This window comes from Cricetulus griseus (assembly GCF_003668045.3).
Source record: "Cricetulus griseus strain 17A/GY chromosome 1 unlocalized genomic scaffold, alternate assembly CriGri-PICRH-1.0 chr1_0, whole genome shotgun sequence".
Lineage (NCBI taxonomy): Eukaryota > Metazoa > Chordata > Mammalia > Rodentia > Cricetidae > Cricetulus > Cricetulus griseus.
In genome coordinates this window covers 49,454,052-49,478,946 of record NW_023276806.1, presented here as the reverse complement: position 1 = coordinate 49,478,946, position 24,895 = coordinate 49,454,052, and the positions used below count along the sequence as shown (strand labels likewise).

The following is a 24,895-nucleotide window of genomic DNA, read 5'->3' as shown; positions in this document are numbered from 1 at the left end:
GCCAAGCCAGCTTACTATGTTCACATTTTTTTCTATGTTGCTCTTCATTCTAATGACATCTGTAAGTTAAACTGGCAAGGTATGTGGAGATGCTTTTATTTATTTATTTTTAAAGAAGAGGAAAACTTGTCAATTGCTTACAAACAGGCCTATCTGTATACTTCCACAAATGTCTATGGGAAGAAAATTTAACATGAAGTAAACAAATAGTGGACAGATCTAAAAGGATTGTCATTTAGTTCTCTGGAACCATCGGATGATGTTGTAACCTAACAACAAGAAGATAAGTAATATCTAAAAACAAAATTTCCTTCCTTAGTCTGGAAGTACAGTTTATGTGAGGTTTAGAAACCAATTACATTTTAAATTCATGCATTTGTTCAGTGAGTAAATGAATCACGCTGTGAGTCAGTTCAGCATTGGGAAGGCTAGACTATGTCTAACTGGAGAGGAGAATATGAGTGGTGGAACTGGAAGCAGCTACCAGTATATGGCAGTCAAGCCAATGAGAACTGGTGTTCGGAACCCTAGACTAAACAAGTCAGGACCCACATCACTCTTTTTTTTTTTTTAAAGTTGCCATCAAAAAGTTGCTTCCCATAAGCTCATAAGCTCAGGAGAGGGAAAAGCTATCAAAACAACAAAATAAATCTGACTTCCGGGATCCCATGTTAAATAGTACCTATGTAGCAACAGCAATTATTTCTAAAGGAGCCAATGGGACCTTTCAAAATCCATTCTGTAGTTGGGTTACATGTTTTCAAGTTGAAAGGATAAAGTGAAACCCCTAGGAATCATACTTTTAGTTTCCATCCTTCAAGTTTACATAAAAATCTTAGTTTGAAACTACTATATGGCTCCCAAGACTTGAGAAAGCTGCCAAGGGCTGCCAGTTGCAGCTTCTCTGGAGTTGTGTAAACAGGAGTTACCGTATAACACTCCAGGATGAGTAATGTGCAATCTGCCACCCAGTCTACCTTCAAAATTGGCACATGCACGTTTGGGTTTCCCTGAACCTTTGCCTTCTGCAGTCATTTTCTAACTACTGAAGTGCACAGGAACACAAAGATCAAGTTCCCTTGCTAATACCACACAGTAAAACAAAATCAAAATTAGACTTTAAGAAGAGCTAATTTTCTTCAATAAGTAACACTACCAGGAAATCAATAACCTAAATAATTTTCATTAAAAAAATTCCCGATACATAACTGCTGAGCCATCTCTCCAGCCCCATAATTTTCTTTTTTCTTTTTTTTGGTTTTTTGAGACAGGGTTTCTCTGTGCAGCTTTGTAGACCTGGCTGGCCTTGAACAGAAATCTGCCTGCTTCTGTCTCCTGAATGCTGGAATTAAAGGTGTGTGCCCCACCGCCTGGCAGCCTCCTACTGTTTCAGGGGCTAGTCTACTCAAGACGGTGGTTGCACGAAGGCTTGTGGAGAATAATACCAGAACAAGTGTAAACTCCGGGGAAGGTAAACAGTTCTTCAGAAGCTACATTTTGAAATAAATAAAAGGATAGGAACAAAAACTATATGATGCTCTAAGTTACTAATGCCCTGCTATTGAGAAGCTAGTGTGCAGAACATCAAGGTTTAAACTCTATGGAGGCAAAAAGCTCTGCTCTGATTCTGACTTCCTTTGACTCTTGTTCCAGAGAGAAGGACAATGTATGGACAATCCAATGCTGACAACTTACTAAGTTAATTTCCTATTTATAGCACAACCACCTGTCTTTGTAGAGGGAGGATTCCAATTTGGCATGGTTAAAAATACTGATTTGTGCATGGATGGGAAGGGGATTTACCTGAGAAACTCAGTATTTTCAGGAGGAGGTACCATACTTTAAAATATGTATCAGATGTGTATTTTAAATGTATTAAAAAAATTATCCAGTGGGTGATGTGGATCACGTCTTTAATACTAGCACTTGGGAAGCAGAGGCAGACGGATCTCTGTGAGTTTGAGGACAGCCTGGTCTCCAGAGCAAGTTCCAGGACAGCTAAAACTGTTACACAGAGAAAGCCTGTCTGAAAAAAAGACCCAAACCCAAACTAAAACAACAATAACAAAACTCCAGTACTGGATAGTGATTTTCTTTTCAATATTAACATTTAGCAAAACAGAACATGTCCCGAAATTGAAAAGGTTCTTTTATATTGCAGTCTATCGCCCGAAAAGCACCCTGTTCAAGCCACTTTCAATCTTAAAATGTGCCTGAAAGATGTAGCAACTTTAAATTTTCACAGTATGAAAAGTAACACTGATGGGCACTCACCTTTAATCCTAGCACCAAGGAAGCAGAGCAGGCAGATCTGTGAGTTCCAGGACAGCCTGAACTACATCAAGTTCCAGCGGGAGCTATAATGTGAGACCCAGTCTCAAAAAAGTTATATTCACTTTGGGTAAGGTTAAAAAAATAAAAAATGTCACCAATGAATTCTTACTTTCTAATATCACACTGCTACAGAAACATATCTAAAAAAGTTGTGGTGACCCCAACCATAAAATTATTTTTGTTACTACTTCATAACTGTAATTTTGCTACTGTTATGAGTCATAATGTAAATATCTGTGTTTTCTGATGGTCTCATGCAACCTCTATGAAAGAGTCGTTCTACCCCCAAAGGGGTCTCAACCCACAGTTCTAGGAGTACTTCCAGTAGAGTGCTAGGCCGCACCGTCTCAACAGAACAGCTAAGCAGTGTGCTAGAAAATTTCACAAAAGGTAACTGAGGAAATGGTTATGTAATCTGGCATAGTAATCTCTTAACAGTGTGTACAAATATATCAAAGAATCACATTATACCCCTTGAGTACATATAATTTTGCCAATTATATCTTTTAAAAGCTGAAAAAATGATGAAGAAAAATAAAACTGAGTATTATGTTTAACTGCATACCTTTACAGACTGAATAGGACTATAAAATAGATTTTTAAAGCCCCAGGAAGTGAGGCTTAAAGATCCTTTGATCATTTAAAAAAAGATTTTTTATTTTTGTGTATATGAACAGATGTGGGCCTTGGATCCTTTGGAGCTGGAGTTCCTGGCAGTTGTGAGTTGCCTGACTTAGGTACTGGGAATAGAACCTCTGTCCTCTGGAAGAAGACAGAATGAATGCTCGTGATTGCTGAGCAACCACTCCAGCCAGTAAGGAAAGATAACTGATATACGATTACATCCCCTCAGCTTTAATGTAGCACAAAGCAAACCATGTTATGTTAACAGCTGGCTTCCTGTTGTCCCACAGGAAACCAGTTATAACTGATACCAGGAAGAGCCTTCTCACTTTTCTGGGAAGAGATGAGTCTCTGTTAATGGGACCTGAGTCTGTATACAAAGTTAGCTAGGGGGTGGGGTGGGGCTAGAGAAATGGCTCATGGATTAGGAGCACTGGCTGCTCTTCCAAAGGTCGAGTTCAATTCCCAGCAACCACATGATAGCTCACAACCATCTGTAATGACTTCTGGTGCCATCTTCTGGCCTGCAGGCATACATGCAGACAGAACACTGCATATATACATACATACATGTATACACAAATATACATACATACATACACAAAGTTATCTTGGGACAACATGATAATATACCCCTATTCATCTTTCAGTATGATCGTGGAAAATTCTCAAGACAATAAAGGAAAAAAAATCCTCCAAATATAGGACATCTTGGGCTGTGGTGACCCCAAGGTCAGCTTTCAGAGACGAAAAGGCAAAAAAGCTCCAGACTTAACTGAACATTTCTTCCTACTGAGTTTTTTCCCAGGGCCCCAAAGGAGTTCCACTCTTCTCCTGCAGTACTTAGCCTGAGACAGGCCTAGCCATTCTTTCAGGTCAAACACCAGAGCCATATTAACACTGCTGTTAGCTGGTAACATGGCTCATGGCTTAATCAGCTATCTTCCCAAGTTCTGCCTTTTCTCTCTAGGACATGCTTCTGATCTTTTTTTCTTTGGTAACTCTTCAATGATCAACTATACTCTTCTGTGCTTTTCTTAACTCAGAATTTCACCAAAATGTTTCTCAAAATGTTACTATTATTTTCAGTCTAGGAATTCATAAAATAAACTAACAAATTTAGCTTCTCATATTCTGACTTGACCATCCAGAAACTAGAGGTAGGGTATATACAATATGTCAGAATTATCTTAGTATTTCAAAAAGAATTTAGACTGAAGAAATGGCTTGGAGAAGCCTGGTACTCCCTGTTTTTCTATAGATACCCTCCAGCACTCTTTTGTAAATGGTCTTCCTGTTTGGATGAAGACCGTTTAGGAGATAAAGTCCAAAGAACACAGCTCAGAGCTTCCTTTGACCCTAACATATCCTCAATTCTAGATAAGCAATCATTCCAGGTGCTTAGCCTGGGTCCATGGATAGGCTTCAGGTCGACAAATTTCCTATATACAAACTGTTTTATTTGCGGCCTGGAATATGCACATAGCTCTAAGAGTGCTGTAAACTCCAAAGGTTAATTAAAGGAGCCTATAGCAGATTTAAATGACCTAAATAATAGTCTCATGGGAATCTAAACTCTACAGGACATATCTGTAGCTGTGTCTAGCACAGGTCCTGTGACAGGAGTCACTCAAAGTTACTTGACAGGCTCCTTGACTTATGCTCTAGACTTACTCTAAATATGTGAGAAAAGCAGCAGTAGGTAATTTTTGTTTACTTGTTTGTTTTTGAGACATGGATTCTCGGTGTAGCAGATGTCCTGGAACTCTCTCAATAGGCCAGGCTGGCCTAGAACTCACAGAAATCTGCCTGCCTCTCTGTCTCCTCAGTGCTGGGATTAAAGGCGTGCACCACCACTGTCAGGCTGGAGAAGCTACTTTTAAAACCAACTATACTTGTCAGTACAAAAAATGCATCCGATGGATCCATTAGAGGTAAGGAAAACATGACCGACTTGTTTAGATAAACAAGACAGAGACTGGGTTTTGCTTTGTTTTTATTTATTTTTGAACATGATTTAGTTCAAATTTAGTAAAAACTGGCAATATGCTCTCATTCCACACCACTCCACTAATCCCTCTCTATGGAATCAGAAAGGAATGTGCACAATTATGAGTTCCATATTCCCCAAGTAGAAAAAACAAGGGCTAAGATTAATTTCATCAATCATCCATTCCAAATTACAAACCGGCAGACAGGGACTTCTCAACACAGGTGATTCCTATCTATCCTTAATAACCTGGAAGCATCCTTTGCCTCACTTATACTAAGAACCAAGTCTTTGTCAACCTATACTTACTCCCAACTGGCAAATAAGAACAGAAACCACCTCCAGAGTAATGTTTCCTCCTGGGAAATACTGGAGAAGGGGTATAGTGAGGTCAGTCCCTCCAGGATTTGTTTTTCCTTGGACTTAGCCTACAGCTTATTACAGTGAGAACATGATGTCCCCGACCAACTTAGTCTCTTTCTGTTACAACCCTGAGGCAAACAGATTCTACAGCAGCTACAAGGCTGTTACCAAGGCCACTGTATTGATCAATGTAATTAAGATTCAGAATTCATCAAGTCCAGCACAAAAAGCCAGCTGGGTCACTCTCTTCATAATAAGCCAATACTGGGAATCTTCCTGTCTTGCTTGCTAAGAAGTCTGGTACTGATGCTGGCACTAAAAACTCAAGTACTAAAGAAAAATAATAAAAAAAAAAAAAAGCAAAAACAGCCAACCAACCAACCAACCAACCAAAACCAAAAACCTCAAGTACTGGAATTAGAAGCTGGAGCCACCTGTACACTGACAGGAAACTGAATCTGTTACCAGAGCAACTGCACATATCTGCCATCTCTAGAAAGCACTTATTTCATCTTCTAAAACAGGGAATTGTGAAAGTTTCCCTCTCCCCAAAATGTTGTCAAAGTTGTACAATTTACAGAAACATCACAAAATTTAATACCAATCAGAACCAGAGCTCATGATTAGGACAGCACTGGCCCAATTCCCAGAAGATTGTAACTCTAAAGGTGTGTTTCAAAGACAAATGCACATCAGGGTTTTAGGTGTCAAGTTCACCTTTGGTTCAGCATAATAGAGAGCCTGTACTGTAGAGTAAGAAAGCAGGGAAATTAGCTCAGCATTGCCAGCAAGGCTATTAATACTTTCAGAGCCCTAGTATACAGTCTAAATTCAACTGTTCAATTTTATTATTCTTCAAATTTGTAACTCCTTAGGCCAAAGTCCCTGTCCCTTAAATTCAGGACACCAATTTCACCTTTGAGCAGAGGGTCAGAATTTCAAATTGCATCCCTCATTACATCTAAGGATATGCTTCCATGCTATTAAGCTAATAAGTGAGGAGGCCATGTACTATGTATTCTCTTTCTCCTCTCACCTTCCATTTCTGGCATTGGAAAGAGCTCTACTAAATGAGTGGAAATTCTCATTAAGTTCTCCCCTGCCGTCCCTAGTTACTGCTTTATCCATTCATAAAGGAGGTATAAGTTAGTAAAAAATAGCTCTGGCCAGAAGAAAGGAAAAGCAAGTCAATCACCACACAAGTCTAACTTATTTCCCCCTGTAGACTATCACTTCACAGTATTTGATTCAATAAACATTCACAAACTACACAAGATATTATGTGTAAAACATGGTCCTTGATCTCAATAAAAATCTAAAGAAAACAAAGGGTAAGAATCAGATTGCATCAGCTCAGTCTTTTAAATAGTTTGAAAAGTAGTTTCATATGAAGCATAGTAGGGCTGAGACCATACACACCCAAAGTTGCTGAAATGTTGGCTTCTGTGTGTAAAGGTTTCTGAGTTATACTCTCAAGGCAATAGTGAGTCCCTTGGAGCCTCCCAAAGAGGAGGGTGACAATACCACCAGCCTCAACTTTATTCCAAATCACAAGGACAAAGTACCAGCTAGAATCCTTAAAGAAAAAAAAAAAAAAAAAAAAAAAAGCAGATTCTAGCTCTGTAAAGAAAGGAGAAAGGAGGTAACTATGTGTAGGAACCTGACTATTTAAAGCAGGGTTTTAAAGTCAAGATCTATGAATGAGTTCCAGGTAGTCCCATTAAAACCTCTAGAGGCAAACATGTTTCTGTGCTCCTCTGAACTTTCCTAAGGACAGAAATTATGATTTCATGAAATTCTTCAAAGATTAAGACTCACAAGACTAAGAACAATTATGTACAGTCTCTAATGCAGCAACTACTAAAGGCATTTCCTCAGACACACCAAAGTGAGATCGGTTTCAATTCTCTGCCATCTACACACTCTGTAAGTAGTTACCACTTCTAGACTTAGAAACATCATAGATGAAGGTTTCCAATTTGAAAATACAAAATAAACTTCTCTTCTACATCTTCAACATTAACAACTGAGTCCAAATGAGTTTTCCTTATGGCTTTCGAAGGAAGGAGAGGTATGGTTGTTGAGAGAAAGAGAGAGCAAGGCAGGATCAGAATCTACACACACACACACACACACACACACACACACACACACACACACACACACACACACACACACACACACGGCCTCCTGGACTGTAAGAAAAACAGGACACAGCCCCAAAGCTTGGACTTGAGGTCAAGCCAGTTGTGGGAATAAAGATAAAGATAAAGTAATTCCCACAATGCCTATGGAAACTTGTGCCCTGAAGGTTTACTATAATGCAATTAGTAAGTACTAGAAGAATTAGAGCCAATTATTGAAAACAGAACTTTATAAATCTTGTCATTGCCCAAAACATAGTATGAACTGCTTCATTCAGGTCAAAGTCAATGGAAGTTACTGTACTCTCCTCCAGTCCTTCAATTCCTTTACTCTGCTATTTCACATCTAGCTCACAACGAACAGGGCATCACTGTGGATTAGCACAAGAGCATTCTCCTTGGCACTCTGAGACCCACAGGCTTGTTGGGAATTTCAATGCCTACACTACTGTAGCCTTCCAGGTATAGGGAAAAAAGAGAAAAAAGCAAGTAATAGAGCATGCTTTACTAAGTCGTCATCCTTCAGGTTGTAAAGAATTAAGTTTGAGGCAGGTCCAAGACAACAGCACTAAACAGCAAGCCATTCAACCCCTCTTATGTATTAAGCTATTTTATGATAACACAAGTGAGAACTAGGTGTTCATTTTAAAAGAGGAAAACTTGGCTTGAGCTGGTAGAAGGGAGCACATTCAACCCAAAAGTCCCCAAAATTACACAGTCATGTTAATAGGTGTTTGAGACTTTTGTGGAAAGAAGGCAGGAGTGTACCCAAAGAGTTCTACAAACATGGTTTTGTGAAAGTTCTTTTCCCAGTCTCTACTCTAGAATCCCATATACCTCCTATTACTAGTAGTCTATTTATTACACCTTTTAACTTTTTTGTTTGTTTTGGGTAGTGAATGATTAAGCTCCACTATATAGCAGTAAACAGTGGTATAAAACTTGCATGCATCCTGAGATTAAAGCACTGAGCTTTAATCTTTGGAAAAACTAATTAGAGACAGAAACAAACAAATCTAGATCTCAACAGAAGTGTGGGTGTTCCACTTAGTTCTATAGGTGCGTGAATTGAAGGGCACACATTTCTGTGGAAAAACTCAAAATTATAGTTCAAAAGTCTGTTTCATGTAATTCAAGGATTCTACTTTGGAAAGACCCTCCAAATCTTTACAATTAAAAAACAAACAAACAAACAAAACAAACAAACAAAAGCTTCTTTGGATCCCTTGCTACCCAGTGCTTGTACAAAGTTTATACTTGAGAATCACACATTGTACCACATTCATAGCTACCCACAGATGGGTTTAACAAGCCTGACATGACCACTATTTCAAACATTTTTTAAAAATAACTTGACAAGAATATATAATGGATAGCATATTGTATCCAGGTGACACCCTTCCAGTGGATCCAAAACACATTTACTTTCTATTTGCTTTTGTTTTTAGAGACATGATGTCTCTTTGCAGTCCATGCTGGCCCCAGAACTTATGATCCTCTTGTCTTAGCCTTTTGAGAGCTAGAATTATAAGTGTACACCCAACCATATTTATAATTTTACCAGTCAAAGATGTAAACAATGAACCTATTACAAGTTAAATGTCTAAAAGTCAAAACAAATTCATTTGGAAATTAAGAGTGTATCTAAGGAAATCAAGCCAAGTAAAAAGAGGAACCATTGTCTCTGGAGAAACTGAGGGGAAAAGTCTTCTGGGCTGGGGCTATAGCTCTGTGGCATGGCACTTACTTAGCATATCCAAGGTCCTGGGTTCGATCCCTAGGACTTCAAAAACAAAAATCTTATTCTCCTGATTCCTAGTCAAAGACTGCCACTAACAAAGCAGCTGCTTTAAAGAGACTTGACAACAGGAAGACTAGATTTAATCCCTGCACTCTGGAGGCAGAGGCAGGTGGAGCTCTGAGTTCAAGCCAGCCTCCAGGACTATACAGGAAAACTCGTCTCCAAAACAAAACAAAACAAAAACATCCATAAAGCTGAGAAATGGCAACCAATCTAATTTCTTCTTGATGACTTTGAGGAGCACTAAACCTACAGAACAGCACGAAGACTATACCATAAGATGATTAAAGAGAAAAGGAGCATCCTAGACTTTCCCCCTTGCATTTATTCCTAAGCAGTACTCACTGGATTCTGGTTGGTATGCTTTGTAAGGCTCCCGATGAACTAGCACTACACATACTTTACCCAGATCAACAACTATGCACAAAAGTAGTTTAATATGCCACTCAGCAGAATCCTGTGTCCTTCCTCCTCAGATTTCAGAAATTCAGAGAATGGTTAATATTCTGAGAGGTATTTAGAGAAACATATCCATCATAGGAGATTTCATCAATAAATTGGAGACTTGGGTTTATTCTATGGAAAAACAACTAATTGACACAAAGTCAATTTCTGAGGTCTGAAAACAGCTACTGTCTCTGCAACAATGTAGTAGATCTATTTGATTAGAATAACTGCCAGCACTTCATACAACTCAAGGACTCCTTTCTCACTTCAAGCTTTCCTGATCATACTACCTGAAACCACTGAAAATTTGAGTAAGTTTTACCATGTGAGTTACACCATAACAATCAATGTGGCTCCATGAAAACTGCCTTTATAATTCTGGGTCAGAAAAAATTGTTTTCCATTATTTCTCATGTCTACTGAGGGACATGTTCTTAGGGATGTTAGGATGTTTATATGGAGTAGCTTGTGATAATCTCACTAATCATCTTAGCCTTCAAGGTTAATATTTTCCCCCGTTATTTCTGAAGTTGTATCTTCCCTATTGTATCATATTTATGACCTCCCTACAAGCTATCTCAAATGCTCACTGAAAAGAGGGAAAAGGCCCAGCAGGTAAAGACATTTGCTGCCAAGCCTGACAACTTCAGTTTGATCCCCTACATGCTGTGGCTCACATACATGTCCTCCCTCCATAAATTAATGTAGTAAAAAAAAAAGAGGGAATAAAATATACTTAAAAAAATTACTGTTGGCCAGGGGTTGGTGGTGCATGCCTTTAATCCCAGCACTTGGGAGGCAGAGGCACCCTGGCCTACAGAATAAGTTCCAGGACAGGCTCCAAAGCAATACAGAGAAACCCTGTCTCGAAAAACTAAAAACAAACAAAAACCGAAACAAAACAAAACAAAAAATTACTGTTTCTATCTAACTTCTAAATATCTCTAGCTTCACCTATTCCAAAACAGGCACTTATTAGGCAAATAAGGAAACTAAGGCACACAAGCTATTGGAAAGGAATACTAATTAATAGCAGTTGGCTTCTTGACCTACAACTTTCAAGTCTTAAACCAACAAGCCCTGTAATATCCACAGTGCTGGGATAGATACTCAAGGGTACAAAATTGGGTATCATTATAGTTGAATAATAAGATACATATGTTTTTACACATGTTGTACCTCAAACGAATCAAACAATAAATAAAAGCTGTCAAGATAAGTACACTAGGATCTGATCTTATTGAGAAGCACTGAAGTCACCTATATTCTTTGGCCCTAGGAATGTCCTCAATTCCAGAAGGGCCTCAGAAATGGGAATGATCCAAGAGTTACTTGGTTGAGTCAAGCTGGAATCCTCATGGGTGAAGGACTACACCATTTGAAATAGGCCTTTTTCTCACACTATTCAGTACCATGCCAAGTTCTTTTCCACCCTAACCTTTCCCATAGTTTGTCACATTATCACCACATGGAAGAGGTACACAAGTGACCTAAGTCATAAGTCCAACTCAAATTCTGAGGGGGAATAAAAACAAAACAAAACAAAACAAAACCAGATTACCTAGAATTTACTACATGACCTTGACTGGTCCATTAACTAAATAAATACCTTTTATCATCATTAAGGGAAGGGCAATTAGTCATCATAATGCATTTTAATACAACGTAAATGCCACACAATAAAGTTCAAAGAACAAGATTAATAACAAGGAGACATACATACTAGCAAATGGAAACTTACAACAGGGTCTTCCCACACTCCTGGCAGACTTGCTTATTTTAGCTAATGGGAGTCTCTAAAGTCATTAGCACTTGGCTTCGCAATAATACTCATTTGTGTTATTCCTCTCAGGAAGAAGAAAGGAAAGGGGATATTTACTGCTTGTTGGCATTTGGCATTTCAGTTACTGGTTAGCCAGATTGACAATTAACAATTGAGTACTATATGCAAGGTACAGAGTTAGGTTCCAGAGATAAAATGGTAAACAAGAATCCTTGCCTCTAGGAGTTTACAATGTATAAAGTATACAGTTTACAATGTATACAGATTTTGGCTTATCAGTATTGGCTTGCAAGAATATAGTTACACTGAAATAATGGAAAGGAACAATAAAAATACTCTCAAGTATTTAGATGAAAGGAGGTGGGTTTATGGTAAGAGATAAGAGTCAGAGGGATTAGGCTATCAGATTTTCCTATTCTTTCCCTTAACTCATCTGAGGTACTATGCTTAAGCATTTTGCTTGTAAGAACTCTGTGTATCCAAATAGTGTAGATTGCAAAAGGTCACTTCTTCAGCAAAGCAATCAGAGGAACCAGAGCACTAAAAATGAGGTCAACTGGCTCCCTTAGGATCAAGGAACCTTCCATAACCTTTTAAAGGCACTATTGGTAGAAATCTTTTAATTTTGTGAGAAAACAGAGCTGAAGCACACAGTGATGACTTCTCTTTTCTAGACCTGTTTTTATTAATTTCCTGGAAGAGGGGGTGTTGGGATGCCCTCTCAGGTGCTTAGAACAGCTTAACTAGTTCAGGTGCGGGAACCTGGGGGGGGGGTTAACTACCCCTGCAAACCTTGCTGTTTTGAATTTATACCAGACCTGAATCCCAGCAAATACTGTAGGCACGGTTAGCTTTGAAATGACTTTATACAAGAGGGAAATATCTGTCATGTTTTTCATTGGCTTTAGGAAGGTCACCTCTTTGCAAAGGTTCTTTGGTCTACTGTTAACTGGGTGCCAGATAAGTGGAAAGTCAAGGAATGTTTGACAGAAAGCACAGGGGATCTCAATCCCACCAACTGAGAGGGCTAGTTAGACTCAGCCCTCCATAGATTCTCTTTCCCAAGAGCTGTAGAAGGATGTCCTTTGGGCTGCAACCCACAGCACAATAGGCTGAACTTGTTCTGCTTCAGTAAGTGCAGTAAAGAATGAGCAATCATTTCTTACCACCCACCTCTCCAACCCACCCAAGCTTCTTTCTGGAGGGATGTCTAAATGATCTATTCACATGACTGGGATCAGCCTGCATCCATGACAGTGTCTACTGTCACCAACCCCTCAATTTCCCTTTCTCTCACACTTCCAAGCAACTGGAAGCCTGGAAGGCGAAAATCATTTTGACTTTCAATTTCTTGTTGCTTTTAGAGCCTTCAACCAGTTCATACAGTTTTTCCTCTTGCCTCTAAGCTATCACGCAGTTGTTGGTTAAACGGCCAACGCTCCCCAAGAGATGCCTTGAAAAAGCGCTGCCCGATTTCCCCACTTACTTAAGGGGAAATTTCCTGTATACCCTCATCCCCTGGAGAGGTCACAGGGGTCAGCTGAGTCGTTCACCCCCTCCCAGTCTTTTTCTCAAGGCTCTCCATCCAGGAAAAAGTCAGCCGCAAATATAAGGCCTGGCCCTGCCGGGCTTCAGAAAGATCCAGGAGGACTCCGGCCGAGGGACAAAGAAAAGCGAGGTCAGAGCGGCCTCTTCGGCCTCAGATAGGCCCATGGCCGCTCACCGGCCACCCCCTACATCGTGTCAGTGGTCCCCGAGCACCCTAAACCTTAGCCCGAAGTCCCGAACTACCCGAGCCCGGGCCCGGGGCTTGCTCGCGCCCCTTCCGCGAGGGCCCCCGCCGCCACCCAGAGCCCCGCACCTTCTTGGGAGCCTTGGTGACTGTGGCCATGAAGGAGTACTTCTCAGCGTCCTCGATCTCCTTGGCCTGTTTCAGCTCCTCCCCGACACCGGGCAGCGGCATCGCGTCAGGCATCGACATCCCCCGGCCGGCCCGGCCCGCGGCTAACCCGCCGCCCCCGCCTCTTTCCCTCACGGGCGCCCGCCCGTCCGCGCGGCGCCCTCGGCCACGCGCTCGCCCGCCTTCCCGCCAGGCCCCGCGCCGAGCTGCTGGTGCTTCCGAAGGGCTGTGACCCGCGCGCCTCGTCGGCACCGCCGTACAAGACTGCCGGACAGCGACGGCGGCCACAGAAGAACCAGAAGCAGCAGCGCGCAGCTCCGACTTGCCCGCGCAGCAACCTCCGCCGCACGCAAGCACGCACGCAAAGTAAGGGTAGAGGGCGGAGACGCCACGTCAAGTACTGGCAGGCCCAAGGAGGGTGGGGAAAGAGGCGGGGAGAATTGGCGCAGTCTGCTGATGTTACCACGCTGGGCCGGGCCACAAGAACAGTCCTGCCTCCTTTCTTGCTCCTGGGTGATGAGCTTTCCAGGGCGACTTGTACCATGTACGCCGCCAGGTGGTGCCATCAGCCCTGTTGAGCCCGGTGTGGTTCCTATAAGGATGCCTCAGGACTGAGCGGCCTTGGACTACCAAATGAATTCCCCAGGAGACCTTGGGGTAGGGAGGTGGCCCGGGACAGGAGTGGGGTGGGGGACGGAGGGGAGGGCGTATAAAGAGCGATGCTTGGGGCCATAGGTCAGAGTCCCACAGGACACATCTTAGGGCCTTTTCTGGAACAGCCTTCTCACTCGGCCCACACCATGGCTGGACCCTTTGGACCAGAAGCCCATTTCCAAGGGACAGTGTTTGCTTTTTGACTTCATAGGGGGCAGAACAAGCTGAGAGCAGTCTGGTTTCTACCCAACCCTTTATGACCTCCATCACTATCTCCTCCTGGGCCTTGTCTGTTTACAAGACCTTCAGGCTGCCGTGCTGATGTCAAGAGGTCATTAAGATAGGGTTGATGGATCAGAAGGTAGAGAACTAAAGGCAGATTGAGAAAAGGTCGGGCCAAATTGACCCTCCTGCTGCATGCTCTCTCTGGACATTAGTCTCTGCCTGCCAGCTCTACTCGGAGTGAGCATGCCATGAGTGCGTTCAGTAGCACTCTCACAGTTTCTACTGTGTACGGTCCCTGTGTAAGGCCCTGGATGGCAGAGGTGCCTGTGGCACATTTATGGTTTCCAAGAATTCGTCCATTTGGAGAGGGAAAGCTTGTTTGTGTCAGCTGAGGTAGTTTGTCCTTTGAACATCATTCAAATGACATTGGCTCCAGTTCCTATGTCCTGTGGAAAGTACAATGTTGTCCCCAGGATTTCTGTGAATTACTGAGGGGACTTAGGTTTTGATGGTCACCCTTGGCTCTAGTTTGCTGCCTAGTCTGAAATTTTATTCACTATTCCAGTCTTATGACTGTTTCTTTAGCTCTTGGTGTCACATCAGCCTGTTCTCTTTCCAACTCCCACCCCTAAACCACAAAAATGAAGCTATAATATGTAGCAAAACTTTTAATGAAGGTTTGTGGGTCACAGGGGAGAGGTTACATCACATAGCAAACAGTCTTCAATCACATTTCTGAAATGTTCCGAAAAGTTATTCCAGCCATCTCATCACCTTGGGATTTCTCAATGGCCACAAAATCCCACAAAACTCTAGCATCCTACACATCCAGCTGCCGCCTGCTCCCTTTTCATCCCTTTCCTTCACCCTTCTCTCTTCCGTGGATTCAGAGAAGCCAGATTCTTCTCTACTGTGTTCAGAGTAAGTCTTCCCAGGGACCTTTCTCCTAAATTCTTCTCCACTACTCTTTCATATCTAGCACCTCACCGGGTTGTGGTTTGTTTGTTTGTGATAGCGGTTCACTATGTAGCCCAGGCTGGCCTTGAACTTTTACCCTGTGCTACTATGCCAGGCCTATCAAGAAAAAAAGTTGTGATCTTAAAAGACATCATCCCTCTTCCCCACCCCATGTTGGTTTATGTTCAAGGCTGGGGAAGGTGTGAAAGAGTTACTTCTGGAGCCACTGAATTATTCCTATGAGAAGCCTGTGCCCTAACTATGCATACTCACAGCCATGTGGATGTTTGAAGAGGAACACTAAAGTGCCTGAAAGGACCCCTATGTCTTAAGACATTAGGATTCTCTCATCTCTTCTGAGTGTTCAGACTTGCCTATGGCTATTGGACAGAGAGATGAAATCAGAACACTAGGCACAACCACACAGGGGCAGGTAGGCCTCTGTTTCTTTATAGTTTGGGGCCTGGAAACCACATCTGGCCCACTCAGGAGCGCTCATCTTTAGGTTTGTCTAAACTGTTATCAGAGCCCTTGGATTCAGTAGAGTCTTTAGAATCAACTATGAGCTCTAAATCCCTTGCATAGAAAATATGTGTCTTGAGAACAAGCACTTGTATATCTGTATTTTGGATTTCGCTTTTTTTTTTTTTTAACTTTTACTGTCCAAGTACTTGCACTTTGTCTATGTATTTTAGCCTCCAGGTTATAAGCTTCCTAGAGATTGAAGAGTACCTCCCTTATACTCCTCCAGGAGACAGGATTCTCCTAGTTCCAGGTTCACAGAGCCAGTGTTGGTGCTAGAAGGCAGAGCCAGACTTAGAGGGAAGTAGAACTTTATTGAGTGGGCCAAGATGGAGACCAGCACGTGATTTCATTTACTTAAGTGCCTGACTGGAAGGAAGGCTGATGATTTGGCTTTAGGGGGCATGAGCAAGGATGCTTAGTCTAAAGGTGGGAAGAGCACCCCTGTGATGCTGGAGAGGCTGGAGGCCTCTGTGGTCTATTCCAGCCCAAGGTCTGAGCATTCCTGAAAACCAGCCACCATAGAAGGCAGTGGCAGCTGCCATACCCCAAGAGGTAGGCTGGAGATCAAAGTGATTACCCAGCCAGGGAGTGTGACAACATAACATCCGTGAGAACCATTGCATGCTGCCTACCTCATGCCCAACCCCAAGACAGCCTCACACGGTTCAGCTGAAGAGACTGCTACTTCCGGATGCCAGGAAATGGCTTGTCTTTGCTCCCTTGCCTGGCACTACTTTCATCAGCAAGCAAGTTATCTCCTCAGAATATCACAAGGCACGTAGTCTAGAGAACTATCCCTAGGCCAGTGTTTGTGAAGAGGAGGGACCTGGGGTAATGCTACTTGTTGTATGTGGTGGTAGAAAATTTTCAAAAGGTCTGGTATCAGAGGGGGCCCTGCTCTAGAAAGGGGTGGCTGGAGGACAAAGGTGAATCAGAAGACCATCTTACTAGAAGTGTAATAGCATTGCAGTTTTTCACATGGGCTTGCCATGATTAATATACTTAGTCTACCCCAAAATTCATGTTATTCTTTTATTCATAAAGCATAGTCATACAGTGCATGATGGTTCAGTCAGTGCCAGACACTATATAGCAGTGGTTCCATAGGATTATTATGGAGCCACATGTAGCCCACACTTGTAGTCCAAGTAGTCAGGAGGCTGAGGGAAGAGTTTAAGACCAGTTTGGACTACAGAGTGGGTTTGAGGGTAGCCTGGGATACATAGTGAGACCCCATTTCAACAACAACAATAACAACAACAAAACACTCCTGGTTAGATTTTTGTCAATTTGAAACAAGCTGGAGTTATCTGGGAGAGGACCCTCAGTTGAACAAATGCATGCATCAGATTGCCTGTAGGCATGTCTGTGGGGGCATTTTCTTGATTAATGGTTGATATGGGACAGTCTAGTCCAATGGAGGTAGTCACACAACAGTGCTAGATGTGTCTTGAAAGACTAATAAGATGAGGCCCTGGCCTTTAGCTGGGTGCAGGTACTGTGGGGCTCAGGAGATGAGCAAAAGGGGTTTCACAGGTGGAGATGTCTACATGTGCTGCCTTGACAGTAAACAGTTGGATAAGGTTAAAAAGAAAATCTAGGTTGAAGCCACAGTCTTAGGAAAGGTAGGACAATTGAGATAGCTTGGCATGCCATGGGAACTATTTTGGTGTGTTTAGGGCATCGGGTGCAGAGCAAAGGCTGAAGCTGGAGACATCTGATAGGACCTTGTGCACCATGGGTGAGTAGTGGTGATAATCACCAATTTGGAGAACAAGGGAAGAAAAACCCTTCCTGCCCCACCCTCTTTCTACCCTGGAAGAAAGCTGTGTTGCATAGCTCTTAGAGGCACCATTGAGATGGTTATTGATGTGAAGGGTCCCTTTGGAGTAGAACTCCAGGTCACCATGGGCAGGGCTGTTAGTATTCAGGTATCTATACTGGATGGTCCTTGGGGTTCTGACAGGATATGCCCTCAGCTGCAGCCATTGAGATCACCCGTGTGCACATTTACTACATTCCCCTTTAAAAGGTCCCTCCCCACCTCTCATCTTTTTCTCTTTCTTTGCTTCTCTGCCTGTCTCTGTCGTTCGAACTCCCTCCCCCTCCCACTTCTGCTGCTCCTATCCCAGAAGCTGGTCTCCCTTCTCCCCTCCCTTTGCCATTCACTTTCCCCTAATAAAAAACCCCTCCACCCAAGCTCTCTGCCCCATGGCATCTTTCTCTCACATGCTGCTTTTTAAAATTACAACAAGGACCATATAAGAGTCCTGCTTCCTGCTTCTCATTGTGCTCTCTGAGGCCCCCTCAGACTCTGCTGCTTCCATTTCAGCAACTCTAGCAGGAATTCTTCCCCCTTCACATCTCCCTCTCTGCTTATTATGATAATCACATTTGTCATATGCATTAGGAATTGTTATTACTAGTTATTATTTGAACATTACAGGGAAAAGCTACAAAGAGAAAGATTTTCAGCTATCTTTTCTCAGTTGCTTCTTATTAATTAGCAGATGCTCATTTGTACATATCTGTGATTGGTAGGTGCCTGCCATTGTGGGTTCCACTATGTTCAAATCACAGTATTCCAAAAGTATATTACCATGCACATAGATGACTTACATACTTGTCATTGTTTATGTTGCCCAAGCATTTCATCATTTACCTTAAGAGATTAACTGTTTTTCCCTGTTATTGGGCATTTTTTGTCATTTCCAACTCACTGCAATTGACTTTCATATTTGGGGGTGAGGAGTAGGAGTGGGTGTGATTGGCTTTCAAGCAAACAGATGAAGTTAGGTCACAGCACAGAGAAAGTGTGTAAGCACAAATGTAAGTGGCAGGGCAAGTTGTTCTTGTCAGCAATAATAGTTGATCCAAAGGTGCTGGATCCAGTACCTTTTTGCCTTAGGGCTTCTAAGATTCTGTGCTGGGGACTTTAGTATTTCTGATGGCTGACTATCTGGCTGTCTGGCTCTCTCTCCATCTAGAGCTTGTGATGACTTATTCCAATCAGATAACAAATACAAGGGAGCTTGGAGCAAAGTTGCAAAAAGTAATTCATACAAACATAAGTTACTAAGATGTAAGTCCCAGCAAAAAAGCTGGAGGTTTTGAATACAGAATTACAAATCCTCTCTCTCTCTCTCTCTCTCTCTCTCTCTCTCTCTCTCTCTCTCTCTCTCTCTCTCTGTGTGGTGTGTGTGTGGTGTGTGTGTGTGTGTGTGTGTGTGTGTGTGTGTGTTTAGCAGTTTACCATAATAGCAGAAATTGTGAAACTGGCCTTGGACTTCAGCCCCTGCCTGGTAAGTCATTTTAATAACTCTTGGCTTATGACAGGAGATGTGCTAGGGATCCCATAGAAAACAGACCAGCCACAGTCCTGTCCTCATGGGGCTTAGGGTTAAGATCAGAACTTTGTCAGAAAATCTGGGTCCCCCAATATATTTTCAGAGAGGTCAGTTTCTTCTGTCTTTCTATGTGTCCCATGTTGAGAAATGTTTCTAAGGAGGCTGTGTCACTTTCAAAGGTTGGAAGGGAACAGCAGCCAACTCAAGGATGCTTGCCCATCCTTGAAGCTGGTATGAGTTTTTTCAAGAAGCTTCTGGAGGTTTCTATATAGGATATACCCTCTCCTAGGATGATGGCCGAGTTGGCTAGGAGGGTGAAGTGCCAGCTTGACAGGATCAGGGACTGTCTGTCTGTGCCTCCCACAGTCTTGCCTCCTCCACCCTCTGCCTGCCACCTGTCCCTAAGACTGAAAGGGGTCTTGGAGTCAAAATAGAGAATGGCTGGCTAGACCAGTTAGGTACTCTGATAGGTATGCTCTGGAACATATGAGGGAGGGCTAATAGAAAGCTTTGCTTGTGAAAGGGGCAGGAGGGAAGGCTCAGAGGCTGGATGGAATAGGGTAGCCAGAAGCTGCAATTTCCCACAGCTCAAGCAGATAGGGTCTTTTTTACCTGCAAAGTCCCTGTGGCTGGTTTGTTGGGACCAGAGGAGAAAGTGGTGGTGTGGAGGCTGCTGGTAGGTGGGAGTCAGCCTTCCTTACCCTCTCTGGTGTGCAGGGCGGGCCCCATTGCATCACCCTTGGAGCCTCTGTTCCTGGCTTTGCAGCCAGCTGGGCCCCTAGAGGAGGGACTCTCCCTGTTTTCCAACAAACCATTAACTATTTCACCCTCCTAACTCTCATTATGTCAGTCTGGATTTCCAAGTTAACCTTCATACCTATCTGTCCTGCCGGTGATAATCCTCTTCAGGCCCCATATTGACCAGAAGCTATGCCTGCGCAGCTTTTGAGCAATTGCAGGCTCCATCATACCAATGCAACCCTGGTCTCTTCCCTGGGAGAAGAGTTAACCTCCCTCATCCCCACCCTCATAATTTGTCCCATTCTGCAGTGGTGAGAACAGAGCTCCCGGACCTCCAGCATGAGCTCATGCCACTTTCACACTCCAGAGTCCCGACAAAGGGTCAACAACATTTTGGGCTAAGAGCAAGTACGTAACTCAAGCCAGAGACCAGGAGCTTGGATACTGGCCTTTGCCTAAAATCCCTCCAAACATTTTTGATAGATGTGTTTGGGCCTTTGATTTGTTTGGTTGGGTTATAGGGAAGGGGCAGGAGAAGTAAGGTCCCTAAAAGGCTCAAGGGTCACCTTGAAGAGTGTCCTGAGTACACAGTGTTTCCTTGTTCCTGTAGGGGCTAGACAAGGAGGGATTAAAATTCTGGGGGCTGTTCCAAGCACCGAAGCCCAGGTCACATTCATGTTCAGAACTCTTATCACCCAGTTCCAGCATTCCCTTCATTACCCCACCCATTCCAGGGCCTGAAATAGCCTGGAACTGCATCCAAACCTAGGCCTAGATCCCAATTTTAGTTCCATAAACATTTCGCTGATTATAACTCCCAGAATCTTGAGCTGAGTCCTGTGGCAGAATGCACAGATAAATGAAGCACAGCCCCTGCCTTCAGGGAGCTTGCAAAATGTACCCAGATGACTGCTCACTGGTATTAGATGACTATTGAAGAGGAAAGAAAGATGGCTTCCCATGGGAGAAATAGAGGCAGCCTTGTGAAAGGGAGTCATTTTGTTGAATTTTAAAGAAGGAATAGGACTTGAAAAGGCAGTGAGGCGTACCCATGCTGGAAGGAAGGAATAGCAAGGGTAGTGCCAATTTTATGGAAGTGCCAAATTTATGATTTGTCTAGGAACATGTTAATAATATCTGGTTTGACCTAAACACATGGGAGACTATGAGCTGCTTATACCTTCTGTGGATGTGTGCCTGTCTAGATTGTATATAGACTGAGTACTGCAAAGTGGCAAGGACCTTTCGATTTACAGAGCTTTGCAGATCAGAAGATGGAGGGTCAGGGGTGGAGGTGAAGAAACTTTCTCTGAGCTATAAAGCATACTTGAGGAAGCTAGGGCCAGACAAAGATCACCTTGCCATTTCTGCCTTGGCTCAGCTCAGGTTCCGTAGTCCAAGGGTTTAGGCCACAGGGTTGGCTGACCCTCACTGGGGGCCAAGAAGACATCAGAAGTGGACAATCAGTGATCATGGATAGACACCGAATCAGAGTGTTTGTCATGGCGTAGCTTGTAGCAAGGAATGAATAGCTTCGTGACAGTTGGAAGGAAATAATGATCATATTCTTTATTTTCTTGAAATTTATTTAAATCTGATTTCAAATCAGATTCACAGTTAGTTAGAGGTCTAATAGAATTATTAAGTGATCTTCCCCATGACTCATTTGATTTTTCTAAAAGTAAACTAAAGCAAAATCCCTAAGCAGGCAAATAAAGCTGGTCCTGACTTGGAGGAGCTTGGTCAGTTAATGGCTGCTTTGTGGCTACCTGTCTTGAAAGTCTTTCTTCCAATTCCTCATATCCATCTGCATACCAGGTTTTGCCAGCTTCAGGGAGGAGAAGGGGACCCATCTGGGTCTCTGTGTCTGCTATACTCAGTCGGTCACTCATGATCTCTGACCCTCTCCCCAGGTGCTAGAAGCCACTGCCCTAGGTAAGCCAACTTCCCAACTAAAAAGCCGCCTCTCAACCTCTTTAACCTACCAGACCTCTCTTGGGAGGATGTGGGGAAAATACTTCACATTCCTTTCTGAAGAGTCCACAGCCAAGAAAACTAGATATGGTTGATTTCTCAATCAGGTTTTTCTACTGCAGTAACTATGTAATTAACCACTCTGTTACACTTCCAAAAGTTCCAAAAGAAAAATTCAAGAGACTAAAAATTTGTGACAGGTAACACTGTGCAGCAGATAGAAGGGTAATTAATGACATGTGTGATAATTTTACTACCTGAAAAATTTTAACTTTTAAAACAGCATCACAGAGTAGCCTACTTTTTGAGTAGACATAAAATTACATGTTTATATAAAGGAAAAGCAAGAACTAAAAGGTAAAAATAAAAATGTTAGTCTTCTCTGATGAGATTACAGGTCACACATTTTTCTCATTTTTGCTTTTTTCCATATTCTAGAAATTTATGCAATGAGTGTGCATGACCTCTTTTTGGTAAGTGAAAAGCTTAACTTATTTATTTATATCTCATTCTATTGAATAGACAATAGTACTCTACAGTGGGACAAGAGAAAAACTAACTTTATGTCCAGGGCTTTCTTGTGGAGGTTTCTACTTTTTCTGCTTTCCTGTCTCAGCTGATGACTTGGACCAGCCTTACCCCGAAGGGACCAACCACAGGCCATGTTGTTCCTTGTTATTCAATTTGTATGTTTGCTTGTTTGTTTTGTGGTGGTGGTAGTAGTAGTTTTTTTGTTGTTGTTGTTATTGTTGTTTTGTCTCATTTTTGTGAGGTAGGTTTTGAGATTAGGCCTCTTTAAATAGTGTAGACTTGCCTTAAACTCTTGGCAATCCTGCTTCAGCCTTTCAAATATTGGGATTACTAGCATATGCCACATGCCAGGCTGCATTTTGTATTTTTCTGGAGAAAAAGGAAACAGGTATCTCTGGAGCTTCCTGGAGCTCTTCACAGTTGTGAACTGCTTGGTAGTCTTGGCTGTCTTGGTTTGTAGATTTTGGCATAGGTGTGGCAACAAAACAGAAGAAAAACAGATTCATAATGAAGCTGTAGGAAAATGCAAGCATACATTGCATACACCATTGAAACATGTGTCATGTGCAAAGACTAGTTTTTACAGTCAGCAAAAAGAGAATATATGACTCCATCTTGTGTTTTAGCTTCAGAAGCAAATAATAAAACCATATCCAGTTCACAGACCAGCAAATGCCACCAAGCCAGAACCCAGGAAACTTATTATCTGAGATATTTGCAAAATCCTTGTCATCAGTCATGTTCTCTTATGTATTAGCAAAACAAGCTGGAAAGTAAACATCAAAAAAGTAGTGCCATTTAAAATAGCAAATAATGCAATATTTCCATATAGAGCTCCTAAAACAAGTCCAGGAACTACATGCTGGAAACTATGAAACACTGATAGAAAAAAATCATGTAAGATCCAAATATCATGCTGGAGATTTGAAGACTCAATAGATTTGTCTTCAAATTGCTAACTAAATTTAACTTTGTTGTATTAGTCCCTATTCTATTATTGTGAAGATAAACCATGAGGAAGGCAACTCTTATAAGAGAAAGCAGTTAATTAGGGGCTTGCTTGCTCACAGTTTCATAGGTTTAGTCCATTGTCATCATGGCAGGGAGCTTGGCTCCACACATGGCACTGGAGCAAAGAGCTGACTGAGAGCTACATCCTGATCTGCAAGACTCAGGAGGAGCGAGAACTGGGCCTGGGATGGGTTTTAAAAGCTGAAAGCCCATGCCCAGTGACACATTTCCTCCAAAAAGGCCACACCCACTCCAACAAGGCCATACCTCCTAATGCTTCTCAAATAGTGCTACTCTCTGATGACTAAACATTCACATATATGAGCCTATGAGGAACATTCTTATTCAAACCACTACAGTGGTTTCAATCAAAATTCTTTAAAAGACCCAAATCTACCAACTAGGCCAAAGATAAGAGAACTGCTTTTGCAGAGGATCTGAGTTTGGTTCCCAGAACTCAAATGGCAGCTAAAACAACCTGTAACTCCAATTCTAGGGATTTGAAACTCTTCTCTGGCCCCCATAGGCTCTTGCTAACATGTGATGCACATAAGTGCATACAGGCACACATCTATACAAACATACATCTTTTTTTTTAAAAAAAAGAATATGTAGGGCTGGAGAGATGGCTCAGAGGTTAAGAGCACTGGCTGCTCTTCCAGAGGTCCTGAGTTCAATTCCCAGCAACCACATGGTGGCTCACAACCACCTATAATGATATCTGGTGCCCTCTTCTGACCTGCAGGCACAACATCATATACATAATTAATCTTAAAACAAAAGAATATGTAAAGAATTTGCAAAATTAGACAGTAGGAAAGCAAATAATCCCATCAAAACTGACTCAGAAATAAGCAGACATTTTACTAAAAAGGACATGAAAAACAAAAATGTTCAACATCATTAGTCATTAGGAAAATACAAACTAAAACCTCAATGAGATAACGACACAAATATTAGAATGACTAAAATAAAATGCCAGACGATGACAAACATGCACTCATATACTAAAACCCTCATACACTGCTTGTGGGAGCACAAACATGGCTCAGCTACTGGAAACATTGGATAACTTCTTATTAAATAAAACATACAATATAACCTAGCAATTGCATTTGCAGGTAACTATCCCAGATAAATGAAAATTTATATTCATGCAAAAACCTGTACAAGAACATAACAGATCTATTCATAATTGCCCAGATTGACACAATCCAAATGTTCTTCAGAACGTAAGTGGATAAACAAATTGACTCATCCATGTATTATAGAGGAATAAACATGAAATAATTTTGATGTATCCCAAAGGCATTAAACTGAGTGTAAGAAGCCAGTCTTAAAAGTTGCATAGTGTCTGATTCCAGTGATATGACATTCTCCAAGTGACAGAGACCATATCAGTTTCTGTCAAGTGTTCAAGACAGGGAGAAATGTAATTACAAAGGTTAGGCATGAAGAAATTCTGGGAGTGATGACAATGTTCTATATAGTGACTGTGATGATGGTTCCACAAATCTCATAATTATTCACATGTGTATCAATTC

At 42.1% G+C, this 24,895-nt stretch overlaps 1 protein-coding gene across 2 annotated transcripts in view; it reads right to left on the bottom strand.

Annotated features, from left to right (window-relative positions):
* The window catches only part of Ahcyl1 (adenosylhomocysteinase like 1), a 35,709-nt gene extending 21,981 nt beyond the window's left edge, over window positions 1-13,728 (bottom strand). The window contains exon 1 of one of the 2 annotated variants that reach the window (XM_027395457.2): window positions 13,348-13,728. In XM_027395457.2, coding sequence (XP_027251258.1) covers window positions 13,348-13,467 — 120 coding nt within the window. In that variant the 5' untranslated portion in view covers window positions 13,468-13,728. The remainder of the gene's footprint in view (window positions 1-13,347) is intronic. The other variant, XM_027395456.1, reaches the window with a different exon arrangement.
* Between the last annotated feature and the right edge of the window lie 11,167 nt (window positions 13,729-24,895).